Below are 21,001 nucleotides of genomic sequence, written 5' to 3' on the forward strand. Positions count from 1 at the left end.
CTATCTTTTTTTTTTATACTTCCTATCTAAAACTTATAACCAAAAAATGTTATAATGTTTCCTTTTTGCTTAGGTTTTTCATCTAGAGGTCAAAGAACAAGGCTGCATGACACTTTGGGCATTGGCTGGGCAGACACGGAAACATCAGAAAAAAATGGCAGAACAGATTGGCTATACATTTATCATTGACATGCTCTTATCACCTTCTGACAAGATGCAGTATGTTGGTTAGTTTTCTGCATTCCTCTATCCAGTATTTTGAAAAAGGCAACTACTGTACTTATATAGTTATTGATGTTTCTTGTAGATATTTTAATGGTAGTAAACAGAGTTTTGTTATGGGTTCCCTGTATTAGGGATGAGCACATATTGTCTTCCAATTATACAGATGTTTACTTTGCTTCTACAGGTGGTCAAGCAATTATAGCTTTGTGTAAAAATAGCAAACATCACCAAGACCAAATATGTGAAGGTAATGGTGTTGGTCCTTTGGTGCGGCTGTTACGAAACCCCAGAGTAGCGGAAGGAACACTTCTGAGCATTGTTACAGCGCTGGGGACAATGTGTGTTGGTATGTGTTATTTTTCTTCCTTCTTCATTATACATTTGCCATACAGGTATGCTGTTGCGTTTTGAGGCTTATTCAGTGCACTTAGTCTTTCCTTGCATTCCTCAGTTATTTAACAATCTAAACCACAGAACATGGCCCCAGACCATACTGTATGATCCTATAGAGGACCTTGCAGGTCTGCTTTTTACATCAGCCCCTTTCCCCATACAAGTTTGGTGCAATAAAATGTAAATACAGGAAAAAAAACTTTAACACCTAAACCACCTAGACCAGCAACCACAAACTCCCATTCCTTTTTCACCATAGACTGAAGAAATAGACACTGGTGGTACTCGTGAGGGGGTTTGCTGCATGAGGTAAATGAGGTGAAGCTTCACTTTAAAAATAATATACCCAATCACATGCAAGGAAAATAAAAAAATTAAAAAACAAAATTTTCCTTTGCACATGATTGGATGATGGAATTCAGCAGAGCTTCCCCTCATTTACTAAGCTCTGGAGCAAATGCTGGAGAAATTACTATTATGCCGCGTACACACGAGCGGAATGTCCGATAGAAAAAGTCCGACAAAGTCTTTTCATCGTCTATTCTGATCGTGTGTGTGCCTCATCTGACTTTTTTTTACGAAAATTCTGATGGACCTAGAAATTAAACATGTTCTAAATATTTCCGACGGAACCAATTCCTATCGGGCAAACCACTCGTCTGTATGCTGTTCCGACGGGCCAAAAACGACGCATGCTCTGAAGCAAGTACGAGACGTAAGCTATTGGCTACTGGCTATTGAACGTCCTTTTTCTAGTCTCGTCGTACGTGTTTTATGTCGCCTCATTCTAGACGGTCTGACTTTGGTTTGACCGTGTGTAGGCAAAACTGCTTGAATGGAATTCCGTCGGAGTTCCGTCGGAGTTTATTCCGACGGCAAAACCGGTCATGTGTACGCGGCTTTACGTAAAAGCAGGGCTAGATTCATATATCATGATGCTATAGTTGCAGACTATCAAATGCATTAATCTGACCACTTTATAATATACTGTAGCTCCTCATGTGCTGCTAAATACACAAACCTAAGTGCTAACAAAAGAGAGCCATTAAACATTGCACATATGTATAGTAAATATCAGTGACTACTACATTACCCAAGCCATATTTCCAGTTGTGCATGTTGCCCAAGGTGCCTTATACCCAAGATGTACCACTCTCAAGCTCTGCCAACCCACTGCTGATGCCCTTTTTACCTCTGTGTGCCCTTTTTACTGTTTTGCTGTATGCCTTAATTTTCTCTGTATGCCCTTTCTTTGCTTCCTCTTCATTGTTATGGCCCCTCTCCAGCCTCTACCTCTCTGCCCCCACATTTAATAATATAGCTAGCCAATATGGTTCTGACTACAACCTATGATTGGCTGACAGTCACTCCACAAAGTTCCTCTTGTACCTTCAATGTGTGAAGGGACTAAATTTGTGCATGAATAGAGGCAGGAAAAGTTAAAAGGTGGAAAACTGTCCTGGAAGCAGACAGAGGCACTTAACCACTTCAGCCCCGGAAGATTTGGCTGCCTAATGACCAGGCTATTTTTTGCGATACGGCACTGCATCGCTTTAACTGACAATTGCGCGGTCGTGCGACGTTGTACCCAAACAAAATTGATGTCCTTTTTTTGCCACAAATAGAGCTTTCTTTTTTTTTGTTAAATCTTTATTTAAGGTATGCGGAGTGATCAATAAGGCATAGTATTACATACAGTAACTGGTGATATCTAGAGATAGACATTAAACCCAACATTTCAAAAAGGCAACGGGTAACAGCGACAAAACCAACAAAGTTCCTTGACAGCCATATGAAGAAAATTATCAACTGTAGGTTATTGCCTCTATTTCAAATAAAGCCTGTTTTTCAAACAGGACTGTGACGGGAACCTCCAATTGTAAAAGACCAATCATTTTATGGGTCATACACATACCTATAAGATATAGTGTGAGACAAGTGTGACCTTAACTAGCAGGAACCTAGCTAAAGAGAGGTAGGGAACAACACTTATATGTCGTAAACTGTTTCCGTCGCGTCTCTCTTCCCTGGTATTGTAAGGGTGGCACCTACCAATCACCGCATACCGACTGAGTTTTTCAGAGTAATATAAAAAAAAGGATGACACCAAGGTGTCAGGAAAAGATTTAGATAGGGGGGTGTGTGGAGAAGGGAAGAGAGAGAGGGAATTGGGAGGACAGAGGGGTAAGAGGGAAGGAAGGGTAGGGAGTTTTGGCGGGGTCAATGGCTCCAGACTTCTGATTGACATGTAGAAACTTACTCAAGTGTATGTCTCATAATCTTTCCAGAACCGGAACAAATCCCAGTGTATCCAACGTGCATTGTGTTCCTCCTCCCATTCACCAAGGGCTGTCGTCAGGCGTTCCATCCGTTGTATGTCATTCACCCTGGCAAACCACTGTGACACCAAAGGTGGGGACTGTTGCTTCCACATGCTGCTGACGCAGGCCCTTGCTGCATTTAAAAGGTGTTTCAGTAAAGATTTGTGATATCTCTTACAGGATATAGGGGTCAGGTTTAGGAGTACAGCTGCCGGGTTGTCATCAAGGGAGAAATCAGTAAGCTTGTGTACGATCTTCAGGACCTGGCTCTAGAAAGGTGCCAGCAGCGGACACTTCCAGAAGTATGTAGAGTAACGTGCCAGTCTGGGTACCGCACCTCCAGCACAATGTGCTATGTCCTGGAAATATTGACGCCAGCACCGATGGGGTCCTGTACCAGTGCATCAGGATCTTGAAAGTAATCTCTTGATATTTGCTGCACAGGGAAGACTTGTGCGCAAATAGAAGGATACGAGTCTTTTGATCCTCCGTGAACGAAACGTTGAGGTCTCTCTCCCACTTCTTCAGATACGGGGATCATGTTGCGATGTGGCTGTCAGTAGTATATTATAAGAACAGGATAGAGATTTCCGTATGGGCTCGTCTCCTAAGCATAGATCTTAAAAAGGCGTGGGTTGTCTATGAAAGCAGCCATGATCTGTGAGGGATCGAAGAAAGTGAGATAGTTGTGAGATCTTTCATTTACCCAAAATGGAGGAATTAAGGGTGGGGTACAAGCTTTGGAGGTTACTCCATGCAGAGGATCCAAGAAATGAAGAGGCTCTGACCAGTTTCTCCTCGGGCTGAAGCCGGGAAGCTCTGTCGGCGCCGATAATAGGCGGTGCCTGATAATAGGCGTTAACGGTGAGGGAAAACTGTCCGTCTCTGCTATCCTAAAGTATCAGTAAAGTAAAGTGGGTTCAATTAATGGGTGTGGAGAAGAAAAACAGGAGTAACTGATCCCACTCCAGGGCAGGCCTGCCAGAGGTGTCGGAACTGTTTCCTGCTCTAAGGAAACCCACAATTTGTGAGTTGAATGTCTGTACCAGTCCACTACTCTATTCATGTGCAATATAAAGCAGGGTCGGGGAGACCAACCCCTCCTCTGAGCTTCGGTCTCTGTAAAAGGGATCTTCTGAGCCTCGAGGATTTGCCCTGCCAGACATAATTAATAAAAGTCGTTCGGAGCTTACAAAAAAAACTCGGTGGAATCCTAATTGGTAATGCTTGTAAGAGGTAAAGCAGCCTCGGCATAATGTTCATCTTTTAGGACATTGCATCTGCCAAACCAAGAAATCGCCATGTTCTTCCATCTGTCTAAGTCTGAGGAGAAAATGTTCAAAAGGGGCTGAAAGTTGAGTTGGTAAATGAGGGAAAGGTTGGAGGGGATCTTAGTGCCTAGATATTTGATGGCTTGAGAAGCCCATCAGAAGGGGAAGTTGCCACTAAGGCGAACAAGAGATCTAGGAGTAAGAGTGATGTTGAGCGCCTCCGACTTTTGTAAATTAATTTTAAAATCTGACAGAGCTCTATAGTCGTGTATTGCTGATAAGAGGACCAGTAGAGAGATATGCGGTTCTGATATGTAAAACAGTAGGTCGTCCGCATAGGCGGCTACTTTGAGGTGGTATGTGCTGGCTTCGAGTCCCCTAATGTCAGGGTTAAGTCTAATGTGTTGCAGTAGGGGTTCCAAAAAAAGGATGAAGAGAAGCAGAGAGAGCGGGCATCCTTGTCTCGTACCGTTACTTATCTTGAAGGAGCTGGAAGCTACTCCATTAATCTTGACCTTTGCTGTAGGGGTGGAATAGATGGCAGAAATCCAAGATAGGATGGATGTTGGCATCCCAATATGTCGCAAGGTGGCCAAAAGGAAAGTCCAATTCACCCTGTCGAAACGCTTTTTCAGCATCGGTCGATAGCAGGATGAACGGAGAATTAAGATGTTTGGCCCTTGCTATGACGTCTATAGTTCTGATTGTATTGTCCCGTTCTCTGTTGCAGATAAACCTGACCTGGTCCATTGGGATTATATGCTGGAGAATGGACCCCAGTCTCTCTGCCAAGATTTTCGTGAACAGCTTTAGGTCACAATTAAGTAGAGATATGGGCCTATAGCTGGCGCAGAGGAGTGGGTCTTTCCCGGGCTTGGGGATTACAGTGATACTTGCCTGTAGAAGGTCTGTTGGCATATTGTGGTTGTCTAGAATTCCATTAAAGGCGGCAATAAAATGGGTAGCTAGTTGCATTTGGAAGGTTTTATAATAAGAAATTGAAAAACCATCGGGGCCTGGCGCTTTCCCCTTGGGGGACCCTGCCAAGGCGCTCGTGAGTTCTCAACATCCTCCGCACTAAGAGAGGGCAGGTTGGCGCCTTCCAGATATGCAGCTATTGCTTCCGACTTATCTGGAGGTTGGTCCATAGTAGTGTTGGAGTGCAGATTGTAAAGTGCTTCATAGAAAGCACGGAAGGACTCAGCAATCTCAAGGGACTTATGGATTTTGGTGCCCTCAGGAGTAGACAAGGCTGGAATGTAAGACAAGTTGCGTTGGGTTCGGATGGCGTTTGCTAACGCTCTGCTTCATTTGTCCCCGTATTCGTATAGGGTTCTACGTGCCTTCAACAGCTGGTTTTTGGCTTGGAATAGGGAGTGTTTCCTAACTTGTTCTCGTAGTTTGGTTACTTCCATCTCTAGCTCCCTGTCTGGGTGAGTTTTATGTCACCTTTCGCAATCATGGAGTTTGGTGAGCAGGCCAGACAGTGTTTTCGCTCTCTCGACCTTGAGTCTGTGGCCATGTTTAATAAACATGGTTTAATAAACATTCCTCTAATGTAGTGTGTGCTGCCCATATAGAGAGAGGGTTGGAGACCAAACCTTTGTTACACTCAAAGAAGAGGTCTAACTCTCGGAGAATATCTGCTTTAATCTCCAGTTCCTGTAGGAGGGATTTGTTTAATCACCAAGTGGCTGATCTAGGAGCCGGATATTGTGAAACTATTTCCAGTGAGATCGGAGCATGGTCCGATAGTGTGATATGACCAATCTGAGCACTAGAGACTATCGGGATCGTTGCATGGGAGACTAGGAAGAGATCTATCCTGGAATACGAACCGTGTACTGGGGAAAAGAAGGTATAGTCTCTCTCCCGCGCGGGTGTAAGATACGCCAAATGTCAACCAACTGATGGGAATGGAGCAGCTCTCTAACCCGAGTTCGTGTCCTCTGGGATAAAGCAGAGAAGCTTGTCGAGGAGTCTTTGCGGGGATCCATGGTGAGGTTAAGGTCACCCCCTAACACCAGGGTACCCTTGGCAAAAGAAGCCAAGGCAGAGAGACAAGTCTCAAGCACTGGGAGCTGCTCTACATTGGGGATATACAGGTTAGCCAAGGTGAACGTTTGCGACTGGAGTTTACCCTTCACAAAGAGGTATCTACCCTCCCGATCTGTATAGAGGTCTATGAGCTGCCAGGGTACAGTTTTGGCTAGGAGGATACACGCGCCTTTTGATTTAGTGGAGGGCGATACACTATGGTACACTGTTGGGAAATGTTTACTGTACAGTTCCGGAATCCTATCGGCTTGGAAATGAGTTTCTTGTAAGAGTACAACTTGAGGTCTCTGCCGCCATAGGTCAGCAAGACAACTGGATCGCTTTTCAGGAGCATTGAGGCCCTTCATGTTCCGGGAAATTAATTTCAAAGTAATTTTTAAGGAAGCGGGTTACGGCCGTCGTCCCCCGACAAAACTTGGAACAGTGGGTATTGTGAGACGGGAGAGGAGGGTAAGGTAGGATAAGGACAGAGAAGAAAAGGGGGCGAGAGAGAACAGTCAAAGAGGGGGAAGTAAATATAGGAGGTTAGAGGTTTAGAAGGAGGTATGGATGTAATGCGCAAAAACTGAGTCTCTTACGCATAACATATGATACAAATATAAAGAATACCATGAGTGGTAACAACGGTGAAATATTCAAAACCTCAACAGTAAACATTATCAGAAATCAATATAAGGAGAGACCGTTCGCTCTCCGCCGGCTGTCATCCAAAGAGAGTGAGCCGTGGCTCCCTTGCTTGACCCCTCAGGGATAACAGCGGAATACCGCAGCCTGCACAGGCCTATGCAGTCAAGTAATATGTGTGCCCCATCAGAAGACTACCCCCCTGCATAATACAACACAGCATTCAAGGATTCCCTAGATCAGGAAGTGTGTGTGCCGCTGCAGCAGCTGACCTAGCCCGCTGCTGCAGTACATCTGGGGTGCTAAAAAAAAAAAAAAAACCCTGAAACTCACTCAGGACTAAGTGCAGCAGAACAAACACTACTGAACAAACATTCCTACATTATATTGTAAGGTAAAGAAAAATAAAGAACAGTAAAAAGCATCCAGATACATGTACATATGTGGAGGAGGGACACCTAGGGGTATGGCACCAGAGTGGCACCTGGAGCACTACTTTATGATCAAAACATTTTAGTAATGGAATGTGCTCCTAAGAACACCCTAGGACCCCCCCTCTAGTCTCTCCAGCTTGACATGAACCCAAGTGATGGAGAGTGTCATGAAATCGTTGCTCTATTACTTTTCCAAAAAGATTTTATTAGAGTTTTCCATGAAATATACAGCTAAATACGTCAAACTTGGACACAGATTCCATACATGATAAGCTCAACAGTGGCTCACAAGATGCGGACATCAAAATTTGTCTAAAAGACAAGCTAGAGCGATAAAGGACACTATACCATTACAAACAATATGCAAGGTCCGAAAGTGTAGTGGCTTCTCTCATTAATCATTTGTCACATCTCAACTTAGCCTACTAGCACTCTCGGAGTCCATCCTAACCACCTGGGGGGCCCATTCGTAGCAACCCTGTATTACCCAATTTTGACTTCTTGGAACGGCAACCTGGAGATCAGGACCAGCCCAACCAGTCAGCTCCAACCTCCAGATCCTCGATCATAAAGGGTTCAGAAAACAAAGAAGGGAAGAGAGCAGAGAAGATAAGAGGGGGAAGAGGGAGGGATGAGTGAAAGAGAAAGTGGGAACTGACAGAGTGGGGGAGGGAACCCACCTGCTACCCTCTCCGTCTACTGTTTGCAGTCTACATCAAGAAGGGATCCCGGAATGAACCGTCTGAGATCACCTTGTGTCTAGACAATGAATTACATGCCATGTTTTAGCAAATCCCGATATGATTGAGAGTTTTTGAACGTGATCCACGTCTCCCAAGTTGCTGAAAAGCTTGACATCTTGTCTTGTGAAGCAAATATCAGCTCCTCCATTGTTGCTATGCGGTTAACACTTGCCACCCACTCTTTAATGGAGGGCGGCCGTGTGGACCTCCAATGTACCGGTATGCATAGCCTAGCAGCATTTATCAAGTGTATAGCTAATGACTTAAAATATTTTTGGGGGGGAATTTTGGAGAGGTGTAGGAGATACTGTGCTGGTTTAAACTCCAGTGGGAGTGAGGAAATAGCCGTCGTCACTTCTTCATGTACCTTACGCCAGTATGGCTGGATTAAAGGGCATGTCCACCAAATGTGGAGAAAGGTGCCCACTTCTCTTTCACAACACCAGCAATGCTCTGGCACCATCGGAAAGATCCTGTGGAGCAACTGTGGGGTCTTATACCATCTAGTTTTGAGTTTATACCCATTCTCTTGTGTGTTTACATTGAGAGAGCCTTTGTGTATGAGTAAATGGATACGATCCCAGTTGGCATCTCCTATCTCCCTGTCCAGAGCCGATTCCCAGAATGCATGATCCGCACTCAGAGAAGAGTACGGTTCCCTGAACATGGAGGCATATAGGGCCAAAATCACATGAGACTGGGGTGATGAGCTTGAACATAGGGATTCGAACACTGTGGGATTTCTTGTGTATTTGACTACTTTCGCTGGGATATCCAGAAGGTGTTTTATTTGCCAGGAGGGGAAGGATTTATTGTTAGACCGCGCCACGAGATCTTGTATCCGCAGAAATTTGCCCCTATGAAAAAAGTGCTTCGCCTGCATTTGTGCGTATGGGCATTCCGAAAAAAGATAGGACTTCGATAGACCCGGGGGAAAATCCGGATTATTTCTAATGGTTGCTCTATTACTTAGTCCCCAGTAGTACCAGTCAGTATATCATGCGGGCAACAGGTGTGGGGGGGGGGCCCCCAGGGGTCCTCCTAGGTGGTGCTCCCTCCCCCGCTCAATCCGAAAGGCCCAGCCGGGCTCTATCATTCGGGATGGTGATCTCATTACAGAGCCAACACAGAAGGCCATCCTGTACTCCCTCCCATCCCGAAGATCAACCCCCTGCCTCTAATTCTGACAAGTCTTTCTGGGGGTTGGCTGAAACCAGGGCACCTAGGGGATAATACCAAAGAGGGCCTGCCATTGAGTCTGATGATAGATCACTGGTCCGTGAGTTCTCCACGATCGAGGTGCCCAGTACCAGTGAAGGTACTGCCTGGAATGTACAAGTTTGGTAGCCCCTGGGATTGGGGACAAAGCGGTAATGAGGATGCAGTTATTACTTCCGATAGTTAAGGCTCGTTATCTTGTGGGGCTGGCGGTCATCTGCGTTGAGACCGGCGATTCCTACGGGGTCTGTCAGTTGGAATTGCAGTGAGATTACTGTTGCTCGGTGGTAGGACGAATGCAAGCCAGTTGGGGAGAGGCACAGGGGGCATATCTAGAGACCTGAAGAAAACTGGAAGCTCCGAAGGGTGCCGGAGAGCGTACGATCTGCGAACTTCCGGGCAATCAAATGGAAAGGATGTCCCCACTTGTAAGTGATCTCCAATTCGCCGAATTTCTCTAGTAAGGGTTTCATACAGCGGCGCAACTGTATGGTCCTCCGGGACACATCTGGTAGGAGAAGGATCTGTGTGCCATCAAAGTTCACGTGTCCCTTGTGCCATGCCCGTTGGAGTATGTCTTCTTTGACCGAGTAATTGTGCAGGCCGCATAGAACATCTCTGGGTCTGTCTTCTGTGGGACCCCTGGGTCCCAAGGTCCTGTGGACCCTATCAATGGCAATGGTGGTCTCAAAAGGGCAGTTACAATATGGCAGTTATAGTCGCCTTTAAGTCAGCCTGGCAAGTGGCTTCTGGCAGACTACGAATTCTAATGTTGCGCCTGCGATTTCGGGTTTCCAGATCATCTAATAGCAGTTGCAGCTGTGCAATTTGGTCTGACACCTCATTTTGTGAATCTTGTATGCTAGAAACATCCTGATGAAGGGCAGCAGAGTCAGTTTCCAAAGTGGAGACACGTGAGGTCACATTAACTACCTCTTGTTTAAGACCTATAAGTACCCCTCGGAGTGCTGACTCCACTCTGGAGGCTAGTGAATCAAAGTCCTCTCTAGTGTACAACTTCTGTAGGAGGGCCCATAGTGACTGTTCGTTCAAAGGAGGGGGAGAGGACTCCTGTGACTGCAAGGCTAGGTGAGTAGGGTTCACTGCGGTTTGCCTATGCTGAGTTGCAGACAGTGGTACACTGGACGTTGAAGCTTGGGAGTGCTGTGTGTATGGTGGAGGCCTGAAACCGCCCGCTGTATGTAGTGATGATCTGCGGAGTCCCCCCCCCCAGGGCTGCCAAGTGATGTGAGGGATAGTGAGCAGGGCAGGCAGGGAGAAAGGTCACTGGGTGGTGAGAACAGCGGCATGTCATTGCCGCGATCGTACCCAACTCCCCCTCCTTCGGCTGCAGGCAAGCTGGGCTCTGTCCTCGTGGCAGGAGTCGGCGCCATCTTGACTGGGTCCAGTGTGGATGCGGCCGGCTGAACTGGGACCAGGTAGCGTTCCATGCAGGCAGCGGTAGTTTGGGGTCTTCGTTACCACTTTCCTGGCTATCTGTGTTGTGTGTAGAGACAAGAATGTGGGGTATTTCTGCCTGTATGCGCTGTTGAAGAGCCGCGGACCGGGAGCTCAGCAAGAAAACGTCCTCGCGATTCCATGCCGAGACCACGCCCTTAATAGAGCTTTCTTTTGTGGTATTTGATCGCCTCTGCAGTTTTTATTTTTTGCGCTATAAGCGTAAGAAGAGCGACAATTTTGAAAAAAACACAATATCTTTTTGCTAAAATAAATATCCCACATTTTTTATAAAAAAAAAATAATTCTACATATTTTTGGTAAAGAAAATCGCAATAAGCTTATATTGATTGGTTTGTGCAAAAGTTATAGCGTCTACAAAATAGGGGATAGATTTATGGCATTTTTATTATTTTTTTTATATACTAGTAATTGCAGCGATCTGCGATTTTTATTGGGACTGCGATATTGCGGCGGACAAATTGGACACTTTTGACACATTTTTGGGACCAATGTCACTGACAGGGAAGGGGTTAACACTAGGGGGTGATCAAGGGGTTAACTGTGTTCCTTAGGTGTGTTCTAACTGTAGGGGGGATGGGAGTCTGTCTGTCTAGGAGGAGAGAGAGATCAGTGTTCATACTTAGTATGAACGCACGATCTGTCTCTACTCCCCTGAAAGAACCAGGATCTGTGTGTTTACACACACAGATCCCGGCTCTTGCTCTGTCACGAGTGATCGCGGGTGCCCGGCAGTCATCGTGCCCGCTGGGCACTCGCATCGGCTCCGGGCACACGGCCAAAAGGCGAAGCGACGTAAGGTAACGTCGTTTCGCCCAGCCATGCCATTCTGCCGCAGTAAAACTGCGGCGGCTGGTCGGCAAGCGGTTAAAGGAGTTGTAAAGGCAGAAGGTTTTTTTTATCTTAATGCATTCTATGTAAACAAGGCATTTCCCTGCTCTGCCTAGTGATATGACAGAGATCTTCTGTTCCCTGTCATCGGAAACAGTGATCTCTGTCATGTCAGTGGTAGCCCATCTCCCCTACATTTAGAACACACTGAGGGAACACACTTAACACCTTCTCTGCCAGTGACATGTATACAGTAATCAGTGGCTATTTTTAGCTCTGATCGCTGTGAAAATGTCAATGGTCCCAAAACAGTGTCAAAAGTGTCCAATCTGTCTGCCGCAATGTCACAGTCCCGATAAAAATCGCAGATCACCGCCATTACTAATAAAAAAGAAAAAAATTATAATAAAAATGCCATAAATCTATCCCCTATTTTGTAGACGCTATAACTTTTGTGCAAACCAAGCAATATACACTTATTGCGATTTTTTTTACCAAAAATATGTAGAAGAATACATATCGGCCTAAACTAAGGAAGAAATTAGTTTTTTATATATTTTTTGGGGATATTTAATATAGCAAAAAAGTAAAAAATATAGCTTTTTTCCAAAATTGTCAGCCTTTTTTGTTTATAGCGCAAAAAATAACTGCAGAGGTGATCAAATACCACCAAAAGAAAGCTCTATTTGTGGGAAAAAAGGGATGTCAATTTTGTTTGGGTACAGTGTCGCACGACCACACAATTGTCATTTAAAGCAACGCAGTGCCGTATCGCAAAAAATGTGGTTAAGACAGTCATAAATAGTATGAAAATCGGCCAGTTCAGCAGGGAACTGTCAGGTTTTTCCTGAACAATCAGTGCGTCGGCTTTAGCTAGCAACACTGATCATTGTATCCTGCTGGCAGGGAAGGCTTCCCGCTGACAGAACAAAATAGCGATGCGGGAAGAATTCCCCCATTGGCACGGAGTATCTTGATTTGGGAATCAGCACTTTTTTTTTTTTTTTTACCTTCAACTAGCTGGTTAAAGAAGTGCCAGAGAGTGAGATAACTGGGCAGTGGTGGAAGTTTAGTAAATGCTTGAATATGGAAATATGGTGGAATTTTCTGATTATATCCATGCCCGTGTGTTCTGCCACTTATATGCTGATCATAAAAAGAACATTACACTTTTTTATTGTTAAACAGGTGTAGCTCTTATAAGTAATCCAGTCACGCAGGAGAAGATAGTGGAGGAGCAAGCACTAACAACGCTCGTTCAGCTTCTGAAAACTCACAGTTCTCTGAAAATTAAGGTAGTCCAATAGTTAACAGTAAATGTCTTGAGCAACTATTTTTGTTAACAGCCTTGCTTTTTCTTTTCTACTTCAGTATAGCTTGGATGCACTTTCCATTTTTTTTTAGCATACAACCCCTGGCAAAAATTATGGAATCACCAGTCCCTGAGGATGTTCCTTCAGTTGTTTATTGTTGTAGAAAAAAAGCAGATCACAGACATGGCCAAAAACTAAAGGCATTTCAAATGGCAACTTTTTGGCTTTAAGAAACACTAAAAGAAATCAAGAAAAATAATTGTGGTGGCCAGTAACAGTTAGATTTATAGAACAAGCACAGGGAATAAATTATGGAATCACTCAATTCTGAGGAAAAAATTATGGAATCACCCTGTAAATTTTCATTACAAACACTAACACCTGCATCAGATTAAATCTGCTTGTTAGTATGTAGGTAAAAAGGAGTGATCACACCTTGGAGAGCTGTTGCAACAAGTGGACTGACATGAAGCATGGCTCTAACACCAGAGATGTCAATTGAAAAAAAGGAGAGGATTATCAAACTCCTTAAAGAGGGTAAATCATCACAAAGTGTTGCACAAGATGTTGGTTGTTCACAGTCGGCTGTGTCTAAAACATGGACCAAATACAAATAACATGGGAAGGTGGTTAAAGGCAAGCATACTGGTAGACCAAGGAAGACATCAAAGCGTCAAGACAGAAATCCAATCATCCATAGTCCACGATTGCCTTTCCTTAGCCCATTGTAACCTTGTTTTTTTGTGTTTAGGTGTTAGAGATGGCTTTCTTTTAGCTTTTCTGTTTGTAAATCCCATTTCCTTTAGGCGGTTTCTTACAATTCGGTTACAGATGTTGACTCCAGTTTCCTCCCATTTGTTCCTCATTTGTTTTGTTGTACATTTTCTGTTTTCAAGGCATATTGCTTTAAGTGTTCTGTCTTGACGCTTTGATGTCTTCCTTGGTCTACCAGTATGCTTGCCTTTAACCACCTTCCCATGTTGTTTGTATTTGGTCCATGTTTTAGACACAGCCGACTGTGAACAACCAACATCTTGTGCAACACTGCGTGATGATTTACCCTTTTTAAGGAGTTTGATAATCCTCTCCTTTTTTTCAATTGACATCTCTGGTGTTGGAGCCATGCTTCATGTCAGTCCACTTGTTGCAACAGCTCTCCAAGGTGTGATCACTCCTTTTTACCTACATACTAACAAGCAGATTTAATCTGATGCAGGTGTTAGTGTTTGTAATGAAAATTTACAGGGTGATTCCATAATTTTTTCCTCAGAATTAAGTGATTCCATAATTTATTCCCTGTGCTTGTTCTATAAATCTAACTGTTACTGGCCACCACAATTATTTTTCTTGATTTCTTTTAGTGTTTCTTAAAGCCAGAAAGTTGCCATTTGAAATGCCTTTAGTTCTTGGCCATGTCTGTGATCTGCTTTTTTTCTACAACAATAAACAACTGAAGGAACATCCTCAGGGACTGGTGATTCCATAATTTTTGCCAGGGGTTGTAGGTCAAAAATCAAATCCAAGGCAAATAATGGAAATAGTTAAAAAATCATGGTAAAACTATTTTCCTTGAACCTCTAACATTAACCTGAGCTTTAGACAACCACCTCAGCCCAGCATCATAGGCTTCCAAGAGGCACAGGTGACCACTACCTCCAGGGAGAGCTGAGCACTCAAAATCCTACAAAAATATCCTCCAACCCATTGCAAAGGCACATCTGTAGGGGATTTTGTGCCTATGTGAGTTGCCACATGTACTTTGTGCGTGAGGGTATTCTCCCCTTTGGTGAATTACATGCTCATCAGAGCCATCGGTCTATTCTGATGAAGCCTAATCGGCTGAAACATTACTGGTATTGGTTACCTGGTTCAGGAAAGACTGTGTGATGCTTTAAAACCACTGAGTGGGTCATTTATTGGTGAGCATACAGGTGGATAAAATTATGTTTCATGCCTTCTTACCTGTACTTTTGGCTCTGATGTCACTGTTGAATCCAAGAACCGATTCTCCTTTTTTCTCCTTTTGGAATGGGGTTATTTGCATACATCATAATACAGATATTCTTACCTGCTCACTAATAAAAAAAAACAAACAAAAAACACTTGCATGTTTAATTACTTAATTTTATTTTTTGTGTGTTTTCTTGGACAGGTTGAAGCTGCTTGTACTATAGCTTGTGTTGTCCTGAAAAATTCTAGCCTGCAGAGTCTCTTGCATGAAAAAGAAGGATTTAAATATACTGATGTTCTTAATCTCCTCCATGCCAATGATAAGGTAATTCTTACTCTGCCATTTTGTACCAGTTATCAGAGTTACAACAATAACTATTATAAACTGTATTAAATAGTGTCCTGGTTTTATCGTGTTGCTATCTTCAAATATATCCTTAATGAAACACTATTTCATTATACTCATTGTTAGACTAAGCACAAATTATGAATAAAATGTGTACGCACAACATTTGTTCTGTTGGTGATTTCTGTGGACATCTCGGAGAAACTGTCACATATGTTGAATTGAAAGTGAGAAGTCTATACAATTGCCAAATTGAACTTTTAGCAGGAGCAGAAATACCGTTTAGGCAAATTTTTCCCCTTTCCGAGGCCTGGAAGCACTTGCCAATACATTTCAGAGAATTTGGCGAAAGGTTTCATCTGCCCAGCCACATCTACTGTTGTAGTGGGCAATTTCTTTTTTTCGAGAAGGAGAAGAAGGACCATCCTCTCTGTCCTTGCATGGAATACCAAAAGCTTAACAGAATTACAATCAAGAACGGGTACCCTCTCCCTTTGGTCCCTGCTCTGGGCTCATAATCTAGTCCATATTGTTGGGGTAGTATTTAGAACCTGTTTTAGACATTTTGAATATATGGTTGGTCTCACCAATTGATATTCTCGCTATTTTGATATCTTCTGGGACTTTCTTGACCTTTTTATAGTTTTATACTTGGATAATATCCTGATCTTCTCCCCTTCTCTGGAGCTTCATCATGTCCAAGTCAAGATTACTGAATAAACTAAGAGCAAATAGACAATGCCAAAACAGGGAAATGTGAATTGTAGAAACGTCAAATCTCAGTATTAGGTTTCATGATCTTTGCGTAAGGGATTGCCATTGATTACCAAAAGGTTAATGCCATCCTGGATTGGGCTGCTGCAGCTGATAGAAAGTGAACGCAAAGGTTTGTGGGTTTTGCCAACTTCTACAGGATATTTATTAAGGGCTTTTCAGCTATCATCTGTCCCATCACACAACTCATAACAACATACAATACATCCGGTTTCGGTGGTAATTGGAGGCTCAAGGAGCATTTGACAAGCTGAAATTGCTCTTTACATCCAATCCCAGCCCTGTTGCATCCAGATCCAGAGTTGCCGTATGTCTTCGAATTAGATGCCTCAGAGAACATCATTGGGCCATCCTATCCCAGAGGCAAGGCTCTACATTATTGATGTATCTTCTGCCTTTTTTCTCCAGTAAGCTGAATTCTCTGAGAGAAATGATGTTCTTTCTGCTTGTTGAAAAAACATGACTTGGAGGCGGAGTTATACAGGGCTGTTCTAATGTTTATTGTGTGCCAATGTCAAAATCTTTTGTGTTATTGGCCCCATTTACTGCTTGTTCACAAAACTGAGGCATGAATGCTGGGTATGGGGTACACAGGGGCTGTCTTTTTTTGCCAGTGTCCCAACCTTCTGAAGGGGCAGTATAACTACACTCCTTTGTCCTTCAAAAGACTCCAAGAAAAAACATTTTATCGTAAATACAAAAATATTATTTTTAGGAAACCAAGAGCTGACTTCAGTCAACACTATTTTTTTATAGCTTTATAGTGTTGCTCAGCAACAAATAAATCCAAAAACAATATCAAAATGCAGCTTTGAATTTGTGGATTTTTTAGACTATATAAGGGGGCACAACTCTTTGGGCCCACCTGTATAGGATTCTGGCTGCTCTCCACCATATTTAGTTTTTTTTTTGATAGATATGTTTAAGTTTATAGAAATAGTGTTTTGTGTGCACTTTGCTGTGTGGAATTCCAATCAATAGGAATTCTTGAAATTTTCTGGAATGTCCTGGAGCCTATATAAGCTTTGGAGGGAATTTCTTTTCCTCACAACGGACCTCTTGTTTCAAGAAAGCTTCCTCCTACGCCCATCGCAGGTACTTTATGAGGTTATCTGCCACCTTGGATTACCAAAAATGTTGTTGTAATTGCTGTAAAATTTAAGCTTGAGTTATAAAACTGAGCAATTGGTTATGTTATTATTGAAATGTTTTGTATGTTTAGAATTAACAAGCAATTTTTGCTAATACTAATAAAGTGCAGTGGCCTTTTCAATCCCATTTAATGTGTTCTGGTATTTAATTAATCAATATGTATTGTATGGGTCTGGTGGGTTGGGGCCTGCTGTCCCATAACCTGTACACATCAAAAAATTTACAGATTTTTTTCTTTTTAGATATCATTAGAATGCTGAAGTATATAATACTACCTTTAATTTGTTTCAGGATATATGTTTACGGGCTGGCCATGCATTAGCTCTTTTTGCTTACAACAATACCTTACAGCAGTTCTATCTTCTGCAAAATGGAGGTGTGGAAATAGCCATCTATGAACATTTCCTTCAGTCTGAGAATAATGAAGACAAAGCATATGCTGCATTCCAGGTACAATAAGACAGGTCAAAAGGTTCCCCATCACCAAGTTATCTGTAAGTTATTGAACACTGCTGTTTGCATAATATTTTATTGTACATTTTTGTTTTTATACAACCCCAATTCCAAAAAAGTTGGGACGCTGTGTAAAATGTATAAAAACAGAATGCAATGATTTTCAAATCTCATAAACCCATGCTTTATTCACAATAGAAAATTTCATAGGTTTAAACTGAGAAAATGTACCATCTTAAGAAAAAAATAAGGCAATTTTGAAATTAATGGCAGCAATGGCAGAGGGGGCCCTGACCCCCCCAACATTATGCTGTGCCCCACCATGTGCCCCCCCCCCCCAATTAAAAAATTATTTTTTTATTTTTTTTTTTTTTACAAAAAGGCAATGTCTTTTTGTTTGCATTCGTAGCGGATGCACCACATCTTACTCGGCCTGCCGCTGGAGTAACACAGTCTCTATTGAGAGGGAGAGCGTCCCCAGTCAGCTCCTGCCGGTGATTCCTCCCCCTCCCTCTGCTCGCTGACAAAGCATAATGCGAGCGCTCACACAACCACGGCCGCCCGATCTGTTCCTTCCCCTGCATCCTCATTGGCAGGGAGAAGAGCGAATTGCAGGAAGGACTCCGCCAGGACTCTCAGTTACTGAAAAAACAGACTGATTTCTCCCATCCTTAGGACAGGAGAACCAGCCTGTAAATTCCAAGAGATGCCAGAACAGCGCTGTCAATAGCAGGGGCAGGACAGCAAGAGGAGGCTGGGGAACCCCACAGTGGCAGAACACCAAGGCCCGGTGGCAAGACAACCTTTGCAACCCTGATAGTTCTCCCATTGCTTTGGACCCTTATATTTTCTTGGTATGCTGGTGACATATATCTCTTGTTTTCTGCCACCCTGGGGGGGGGGGGTGCAATACAGTAGGAAGGGAAGGGAGCTCACTGCAGAAGATGTAAAAGGGCCCCTTGTGGGATCGTAGTAAAGGGCCCCAGGATATAAAATTGCATTTTATAGTTGCCCCCCTACTTTTGTCCCTGTCCCCCCATGTGCCCCCCCTAAATATGAAAGTTGGAGACGCCACTGGATGGCAGCAACACATCTCAAGAAAGTTGGGACAGGGCAACAGAAAGCTGGCAAAGTGTTACTAACAAGGAAGAGCTGGAAGGACATTTTGCAACTAAGTTAATTGACAATAGGTCAGTAACATGATTGGGTATAAAAAGAGCATTTTAGTCTAGGTTCACATATATGTGGCTGAACTTGATGCGTTTTTTGAGGCACGTTTTGCAGTGCATTTTGCGTTTTTAAACCTGCGTTTTTTATGTATTTTTGCATGCAGTTTTTTTTCTCTTTAAACACACTGTATATATCTGGTTGCTAAGGAGATGGCCGGGAAGCCGGCCGCCACGTCCTTAACAACCGATGAGGCTTCCCCACTGAAGCTGAATGTAAAAAGAAACAAAAAAATGCCGGAAAAATAATTCACAAAAAAACAGCGTGGGGTTCCCCCCCAGGTCTCCAGTGACATCGCCCGGAGAGCCTGGCCCTTGTGATGTCACAAGGGCTGGGCTCTCCAGTCAACGTCATTGGATAGCCACGCTCCGTGGCTATATAAGAGGTGCCAGACAGTGGGGATATCACAACGGAGGAAGACAGCTTCAGGACAAGACTGGCTTTTTTCGTTTTTCTTAGCGAGGAAGAACACAGCGGTGGCAAGGAAGAAGGCATTGGCGGTGAGGAAGAACACAGCTCTGCAGGAGAAGACAGCACAAGAAGAAGAAGACAACGACACTGGTAGATGACGGCTCCAGGAGAAGATGGCTCCGGGCTTCTAATGTAATAAAGGACTTGTCAAAAACCGGCTCTTGTTTTTGTTAACATTTTACTGATTTTTTGGGTGAATGGGTAGGTGTACGATGTACCCCCATTCACATGGGGGGGCGGAATCTGGGGTCAGATCACTGGTGCCATGCAGGTCTCCTGTGGATCTGTCACCGTATCTGTGTTCCCATACATCCCATATGGGCAGGCAGATACAATCTGACTGGAAGAATCAATGAATGTGGAGCTCTGTGGTAGTTCATTAAGAAGTATATAAAATGGGTTGGATCCTTGCAAGCATTGAGAATTACAAGCTGACAGCTGCAAAGGATGTTGGGGCTTGTAGTTCATTCATACACAGAGCTGTGTAAATGAATGACGAGGGCGTGTGGGCAGAGCCCTGCGCGGCCGCGCTGATTTTAAAAAGTGACAGCTAGTACAAGAAACTTCTCCCTATATTGCTGTCACAGGGAGGGGGGAATCGGGCAGTGTCTGCAGCATTGGGAACATGTTACATGTTCAACCCTAAAAACGGGTGGAACATGTAACATGTTCCCAAATGTGAAATGTGCCTTTAACTGGCCTGCCTGCAGTCCAGACCTTTCACCAATTGCAAATATTTGGCACATCTTGAAAAAAAAAAAGACAAAGATGACCCAGGACTGTTGAGCAGTTAGAATCCTATATCAGGCTAGAATGGGACAACATTCCTCTCCCAAAACTCCAGCAACTGGTCTCAGTTCCCAAACATTTAGAGAGTGTTGTTAAAAGAAGAGGGGATGCTACACTGTGGAAAATGTGGCCTGTCCCAACTTTTTTGAGACATGTTGCTGCCAACAATTCAAAATTGCCTTTTTTCCTGAAATGTTATTTTTTTTTAAACATTTGATGTTTTCTATTGTGAGTAAAGTATGGGTTTATGAGATTTGCAAATCATTGCATTCTGTTTTTATGTAGATTTTACACAGTGTCCCAAATGTCTGGAATTCTAAATTTTGGTACTACTCGCTCCTTGTACCTTGCTGCCCAAGCCACAAGACCATAAATGGTGCACGAAAAATTTAACGATGGTGTAAACATCTTCAAAATTAAATAAAAGATGCTTTTTATGTGGAAAGGGCAAGTGCTAACGTATATACCCATTTCATATAAATTTCCTATAGATTGTTGTTTTGTCCAGAATTGTTGTGGACATGGATCAAGTCACACTTTCTGCTCAAGGTGTGACAATATTGTCAGAGCTCCTACAAGCAAGGAAGCCAGCCACAATTGTGCTAGCAGGTAGGAGGCATGGATGTATACTTTAATTATATATATTTTAGTTTGTATGTTGTGTATTTATAGTAATTCACACTCTAAATGAACATGTAATAATGGTCCGGCCAGAAGTATTTAAATCTAAGGCTGGCCATAGACAGAGCATATTTTCTAACTACACTTAGGTGTTTGTGAACAAGTTTAAAGTATAACTAAAGGCAAAACTTTTTTTTTTTTTACAGAGTGGAGAGGGATTAGAACATCTATTATGTTTTTATTGCTGTCTGTGTCCCCGTTAGGGAGATTCACCCTCTCTATTTGTCCTGTTTACAGTTACCAATAAA

The 21,001-nt window shown here is 43.3% G+C and overlaps 1 protein-coding gene across 1 annotated transcript in view; it reads left to right on the top strand.

The window, feature by feature from the left end:
* Nucleotides 1–21,001, top strand: part of ANKAR (ankyrin and armadillo repeat containing) — a 122,863-nt gene that overhangs the window by 79,922 nt on the left and 21,940 nt on the right. Inside the window, exons 15-20 of the mRNA XM_073633179.1 lie at nt 74–227; nt 410–571; nt 12,786–12,892; nt 15,063–15,185; nt 17,424–17,582; nt 20,564–20,681. Of these exons, the coding sequence (XP_073489280.1) occupies nt 74–227; nt 410–571; nt 12,786–12,892; nt 15,063–15,185; nt 17,424–17,582; nt 20,564–20,681 (823 nt within the window). The remainder of the gene's footprint in view (nt 1–73; nt 228–409; nt 572–12,785; nt 12,893–15,062; nt 15,186–17,423; nt 17,583–20,563; nt 20,682–21,001) is intronic.

Source organism: Aquarana catesbeiana, linkage group LG06, assembly GCF_042186555.1.
Source record: "Aquarana catesbeiana isolate 2022-GZ linkage group LG06, ASM4218655v1, whole genome shotgun sequence".
In the NCBI taxonomy this organism is placed as follows: Eukaryota; Metazoa; Chordata; class Amphibia; order Anura; family Ranidae; genus Aquarana; species Aquarana catesbeiana.